The following is a 7,354-nucleotide window of genomic DNA, read 5'->3' as shown; positions in this document are numbered from 1 at the left end:
AGGGTCTTAATCTTTTTGGTGTCAGGGATACCTTTGGAAATCTGGTGAAGCCTTCTTAGAAAAACGTTTCTACATGTATAAAATACATGGTACTATAGAAGAAACCAATTATGTTGAAATAGTTACCAAAATATGTTTCAAAGTTCATGGACGCGAGGTTAAGCACCCTTAATGTAGTCTAACTTCCCTGTTTTACAGATGAGGAAAAAGAGGTCCAGAGAACAAAATACCAAACACAAGTTTGACACAACATGTCAGCATTTATTAATCAAAGATGAAGCAAACCCGAGATGGTGAGTTCTTTCCCTTTTAAAACCCAAAGCTTGTTTGTGGTAGATGGTGGCTCTTTAAAAATGGTCACTTATAGACTGAATACTATAGAACAACTCTTTCTTTTTAGAGTCAAATACTAGTTTAAAATGGGCCAAAATAAAGGGTCCCTCCTTTAAGTTACTTCGGGTGGGGAATCTCACAGATCCAATGAGACATTTCTGATGTAATGTTTAAAACTCAGGTGAAATACCCTTAAAGCACTTTTAGCCTTGAGGTAGCATAATTATGCTGAATTAGATTTTTTTTTTGTTACTGTGAATGGAGGAAGAAACCCTAGTTATCCATTTTTAGCCAAAATCAGGCTAAATGGATTTCAGGAAGTCTCCCATGAGGTTAGTGAAACTTTCCTCTTCTATCTTTATAGTACAGACACAGTCCTGTAGAGTATTAAAACGAACAGGAAGGTCTCTGACTGTACAACAGATGATTGACTTGACTGAAGACCATTAGCAGTAAGAACTGCAAGAACAACAATAGGTAAGTGGAGTGAAAAAAACCAAAACAATTTATATTTTGGCAAGGTTGGTTACAAATACAATTTAAGAAGAAAAATTACAACATCAACTAACTGAAAACAAAGCATGAAGGATGTTACTTCAAAGGGTTTTTTTTTCCCCTTTTTCTCAGGGCAGAATGCACTTTAAAAAAAAAAAGAGACAGGATTCTTTTTTTTTCTTTTTATACATTACGAAAACCCTGGGCTGGCACATCAAACAGAAAAATCATAAGCCAGGATGCTGCTGACCTAGAAAAGTTCTTCTTCACTCACTTCACAAAAATCACAAGCTGAGCATCAGCAGGACAAATTGTTTCTCTTAGCCTCAAGGACACGGTCTCTTGTCCAGTTTGCTGCTGAGTTCTATTATTAATATGCTCAACTGCAGAGCTCTCTTCACAATCATCTCTGAAGATCCATGGCAGTTTTTTTTTTGTTTTTTGTTTTTAAACAGAACACAGAGCAACATCAATCCAGAAAACAAAACCACACAGATTCATCCTTCAGAGATTAAAAAGAAGAGTCAAAGTCATTGGAATAAAATTGGGCTCAGAAGATGCATATCAATACTGCTAACCATATTTCCAAGTTATCAAGCCCCTTCTCCCCTCAGTACAAAGGAAATGGCAAGGCCTGGAAAGGCTGCTTGAATCAGTCTTCTCCCAAGGGAGAGTATAATATAAAGGGGTTAAAAGAACTGGCTACGGTGGAGCTTCCTTTTGTTCCATACTGGTTGCTTGCAGCCCCCACCGAACATAGGAGATACCAAGGAGCTCTATAAAAGTGGCGCTGTCCTTTTGATGTACCAGCATAACTTAGAAAACTACACAACTGGGTTGCTTAGCTTTACTTTTCCCCACTGCAAAAGGTACATCCTCAGAACCTCACGTTCTTTAAAATCCAGTGTGGCTGCCATTCTTTCCCTGTACTCTGTTATGTACATCCTTGTTTATTCACTCTTGAAGCTCAACTATAGGCCCACAACTGTCCATAAAAATAGAGGGATCCGGTCTTCTGAGCCATATGTCATTTTTAATTAGAACAACTGAACCCCAGAAAAAGGCTTGAAACCTATTGGGTTCCACAGTCATACGGCACAACTATGTGAGTAAGACTGGGGTACTGGGAAGAGACTTTATAGAACAGATTTAATCTATGAACGAAAGGCTTAAAACTACTTGACATAATCCATATCTATCCCTAGCATGCAGTTTGCTAGATAGCCTAAGTGATACAGATGCATGGTTAACAAACAGCACCTCATTTCTGTTTTTATTTTGGAAATCAATTTGTCAGGGCTGCTCTGACAATACATATATATATATATATATATATATATATATATATATATATACACACACACACACACATATACACATATATATATGTACACTCTCTTTACAGCACCTTCTATTACTTTTAAAAGACCAAGTTCATTTATTTAAATAGCCAAATATCCCAGTTATCTGTGGCAAAGAACTACTGCTGTTCATGCCATTTAAAATTCAAGATCCAAAAATTAGAAAAAAGGTGCAAAACCTTGGAAACATTAATGACATTTCTGTTGCTTTCTGGATTCATCTGATACAAAACAGACACTGCAGAAAAGAATGAAGTCAGAAAAACATCAAAACATGAAATGTCTTTGAACAGTGCTATATCCCTGTTTCACCAGCATAAATCATAAATCAGATCACAATTCTGAGAACTATGCTGTGAGCTAACACAGTGCCCTTAGAAAAGATTCAATCTGCTTCCAATTCATGTAACCAAAGCAAAAAAAAAAAAATTAACCAAAAAAACCCCTTAAGATGAATGAATAAGGATTGCTGCTGGCTGAAAGTTCATCGTGTATGTGTGTGTATAGGGGGGTAACTACATGCTGACATGCTTTTCAGAGGTGTCAGCCATACTGGCCATATGCCCACGGCAGAGCACTAGCTCACCAGTGATGAAAGGTAAATAATTAGGTCACTTCTACTAGTATCATCATCCACAATGAGAATTATACAACCCCAGATACATAATCACTTGGGCAGGTCCCAGTGAGTCATACAACTCAAAAGAAAATGGAAAATGGGAAGAGCCTCTAGATCTACTATTACCTTGCTATAAATTTAATAATTTTTATGTAATTTTGGTGCTGCTTCTGTGATCCCCTTAGGATAGATTCTCAATCACTCTGATGGAAAAAAATCTTATTGCAAAGCATGTCAAGCAATCAAGGGAACTCAAAATTATACTTGATATATATATATGTTAAAAGTTAAAGAGGTGTTGTATTCCATCAAATTTAAATTACCTCCTAAATAAGACAAATAGAACACCAAACATCCTGAACTCCCCAATTACAAAGCCTTGTTTTAAAAAAAAAATTCCTTGAAATAGTAAATGTTCCCAACTTTTTGAAAACTCTAACAAATACAGTTGACATCTGGGAATGTCTAGATGAGTGAGAGAATACTCTAAAAGAATGCAAGTGAGGGGAACTCCTTTGAGTCCAGAAATATTTTTTACTTTTAAGTTACAAAAAATAGCTTTTTCCTCTTTAAAAAGAATTTTAAAACTGATCATTCAACAGCTAAGCTATAAGATATCTCTGAGCAATACAGAAAGGGCTCTCCTACAGAGGAACAGGTCAACTTCTCAGCAATATTACTGCCACCTGATGATGTGGACAACTGGAAACAAAAAGGTGACAGCAGCTTAATTGAGAAGTTTTTTAAGAAGTTAAAGCTATAACATCTCCAGACTCCTTGTTCTAAATGGATGACAATTTAGTCGTACTAACTGTAGAGAGAAACTTTTATTTTTAATTGGCTCTGTCATCCATAGGAGGCTGAAAAAACAAACTCTCAGATCCTCCCTTTTCTCTTTCTTTCTTCCTTTAACACATAGTTTACTGATGAATGACCTATGACTATGACCTATGTTTCAGCATTGTACTCTCTTCAAAGAATATCCAAATGCCTTGGGATCACCTGTAACGTGTAGCTTTCAGTAGATAGCACAAACATCACAGTACCATAATGTTTTAAAGAGAGTTACTTAAAAATATCCAGGTAATTTTAAATTTCAAATCTAAAAGCTACAATTCAGAACAGATTTTTACATTCTCAGAAGTAATGACAAAGGAAGAGATCAGAGGCTGTAAATCTTTTCTCCCTGGGAAGACAGAACCTGGACAGAACCAGTTTCTACAGGTTTGTTTTAAAAAAAAAAAAGAAAGAAAGAAAGAAAAAAGAATAGCCAATAGCAGTAGCAGCAGCAAGAGAAAAAAAAAGAGGATTTTACACTTTGGACTCTGTATCAGGCACTTAAATTGCTGGAGAGACATGCCATTCTGAACCAAAGGTGTGAAAAATGGGTTAAAAACATTATGAAATTAAGTCTAATAAATGGAATTTCAGCAGCAAAGTGGAGGCATAGATTGAGCCTCTACCCATCCAAATATGCTGAGACACATTTTCTAAAATGCCCAAGACAGCAGCAGCAGCAACGGCAGGAACTGTTCTGTAGTGTCTGTTTTCCTTATATGTTGTGTTGTTGACAGGAGGAGTTTCTGTGTCAAACTGAGAAGGCACGGGGGAGAAGGGAGATGCTATGCCTAAATTCCTGGGTCATTCAGGTCCATGCTTGAACCAAACATTTTCACCAGCTGTTCTTCATAATTGGAAATATTCCTCTTCATAATGTCCATGCAGGGTCCAAGCAGCCTCTCAAATGCCTGGACATCCATAACTGCATTTAAAACATGAGAGAAACAAATGGATAAGTGATTAAAATAATGGCATATCTGCAAACCATTCCTTATACATTTCAGTCCCTGGAACACAATTCTTCATCTCTAGTTATTAAAATCTGAGGCCTAGCCACACCTCTCCTATGACATTTCCTGAAAGTGATCTCTCAAACTTTCTCAGACCAATTTGTCTGGGGCTCTCCTTTATTCCTATTACACTATACTTTGTGTTATACACACACATACACAAAATGTAATGTCAGATCCCTTTTCAATAACTCTCCCTTCCAATTATACTGCAATCTCTTTGAAGGCAGGGGCCATGTTGTTTTTCACCTTTGTAGTCTTAATTTGAAGCATAATATGGCCTTAAAATGTAGTAGGAACTTAAAAATGTTTGCTAAATGGATTTCAAATCCATGTTTTACAGAATTTTTGTAACACTATACACTTGGGAAAAATAAGTATGATACAACTTAAATACCATGGAAATAGCAGAGATCACTATAGCAAGGTTTAGAGTTGGAAAGGGCCTTGGAGATTGTCTAATCTAATATTCATTATACAGATAAGGAAATTGGAGTCTAGAGAGAAGTGATATTCCCAAGGTCACATGCAGGTATTAAATAGGAGAGCCAGGATTTGAATCCTGGTCCCCTGATGCAAAATGCAATGTTCATTCCATTGTACTATGTTCTGCATTCATGTGCCCATGGTGCCTCAGATCACTCTAGGATCAATGGAGGAGCGAGGTACTGATTTAGCTACAATGCAGATCTAACGGAGATTGTGATTCACCTGCCAAGAGTACATGATCATCTTTGAGTAATAATATAATGCAAATTCTTAGGCACATTCTTAGGACTGAAATTGTGAAGACCAAAATGATAGAATCCCATGTTGAATTCTGGCCTTAAATGTTAGTAGACAAATGAGAGGAAGCTCCTGAGAAAAGATAAAAAAAAAAACAAAAAAAAAAAGTGCATAAAAATAAATGCCTTACCTAAGCATTTGACATCGCCAACTGCATAAGCAGAAGCTGCTCTGGGTTTGTTGGTGACAAGAGCGAGCTCTCCAAAATATTGTCCTTTTTGACACCGGGCAATTTCCACTTCATCCTCTGTGTCCTTATTTGTCTAAAGCAGGCAGAGAACAGTCAGTTACCATTTTGAATACACTGTGAAAATTTTAATTGTGGACATGAACATTTTCATAGCACACAGTGTATTCAATGTGATTACTGAGTAGCTATAACACAGAAAGTTATACTTCTATTATATATTATAATTTATACTGGATAACAATTAGGTTCAAAGGAATTTTTGCCAGATCATCCTCTGAAGCCTAAGGAGTTTGTTTTGGGTAGCTTCTCAGCTACTCACAGTAGTTAGGACTCTCTTGTAAAGGTATTCTGGTATGAATTTTGTAGGCTAAAAGGTAGGGTATTCTTTGTGGATGGTGACCATTTGAAGACTGGGCAAAAATATAAGAACATAAATTGAATTGTCCCTACCTAAATTACACAGACCCTTCTTGACAAAGGGTCACAAAGAGACCCTTTGCTATGCTAAGAATTTAACTTTTTTTTCCCCCAGGCAATTGGGGTTAAGTGACTTGCCCAGGGTCACACAGCTAGTAAGTGTCAAGTGTTTGGTCTGAGGCCACATTTGAACTCAGGTCCTCCTGAGTTCAGGGTCGGTGCTCTATCCACTGCGCCACCTACCTGCCCCAAGAATTTAACTTTCTTAAGCAACACTCACATGGGGCCAAGTCAAGGCTTTTAACATACTCAAGACTGTTATTAATCAATCACAAGCTGTTATTAATTAGCACAAAGCATATGGGGCTAACAAACATTATGAAGTGGCTATCCTATAGGTATCTTAAACCAAACATTTCCAAAACAGAACTCATTATTATATTTCTTTAAACCCACCCCTCCTCTGAACTCTCCTATTTCGGCATTCTTTTGGTTGACCAGGTTTGAAAGTTGTTATCATTGTCTTCTTACTTCTCTTTAACCAATCATTTGGTAAACCTTGTCAGTTCTACCTTCACAATATATCATATCCATCATCTTCTCTCTTTATTCACCTTTTTACCTGGACTACTGTAACAGCCTCTTAATTGTTTAACCTGCCTCCAGCCTTTCCTCATTCTCTTAGTTACTAGTACATGGTCCCCCAATACTTCCCACAAAAAACAAAAAACAACTCTTATATTATTTTTATCATAATGACCTTGACGAAACCCAACACAAGCATTTCCTTATACAAAGAACAGAAAAAAGGTTGTTTTTTAGTTTTGTCAAGGTGTATTTAACATGGCAGTTCCAACACTGCCATGTTTATCTGTGTTCCTTTCTGAACTTCATTCTCTTTTCTTCTGTGTATTTTTTTTTTTAACATTTCATTGATAGTCCTTTCTTTTTTACTGTTATCTCTATAACCACCCCACTAATTCTGCTGTAAATCTCCTTCCTCCAAAATGAGTATAGTCAAACAAAACAAATCTATGTGTTGGCTTGTCTCAGAATGTATGTATCACTCTGCATCTTTAGTTCATCACTTCTCTGTAAAAATATAGATAATATGATTCATGATTAGTCTTCTAGACTCATCACTGCTTATTGCATTGATTAGAATTCTTAAGCCTTTCATAGTTTTTACTTTGTAATGTTGCAGCCACTCTTAACAATTATTCTCCTGGTCCTCCTCACATCACTCTGTATCAATTCATACAAGTCCTTCCAGGTTTCCCTGAATCTATCCCCTTCATTTTTT

At 36.6% G+C, this 7,354-nt stretch overlaps 1 protein-coding gene across 1 annotated transcript in view; it reads right to left on the bottom strand.

Moving 5' to 3' along the window:
• Positions 1-240: 240 nt before the first annotated feature.
• PRKAR2A (protein kinase cAMP-dependent type II regulatory subunit alpha) overlaps positions 241-7,354 on the bottom strand; it is a 134,678-nt gene continuing 127,564 nt past the window's right edge. The window contains exons 10-11 of the mRNA XM_027837054.1: positions 5,575-5,707; positions 241-4,570 (exon numbers count right to left, since the gene is read on the bottom strand). Of these exons, the coding sequence (XP_027692855.1) occupies positions 4,437-4,570; positions 5,575-5,707 (267 nt within the window). The 3' untranslated portion in view covers positions 241-4,436. The remainder of the gene's footprint in view (positions 4,571-5,574; positions 5,708-7,354) is intronic.

Source organism: Vombatus ursinus, unplaced genomic scaffold, assembly GCF_900497805.2.
Source record: "Vombatus ursinus unplaced genomic scaffold, bare-nosed wombat genome assembly UNPS02014820.1, whole genome shotgun sequence".
In the NCBI taxonomy this organism is placed as follows: Eukaryota; Metazoa; Chordata; class Mammalia; order Diprotodontia; family Vombatidae; genus Vombatus; species Vombatus ursinus.
Note: the sequence above shows the minus strand (reverse complement) of the source record. Positions and strands in the feature narration are given on the sequence as shown.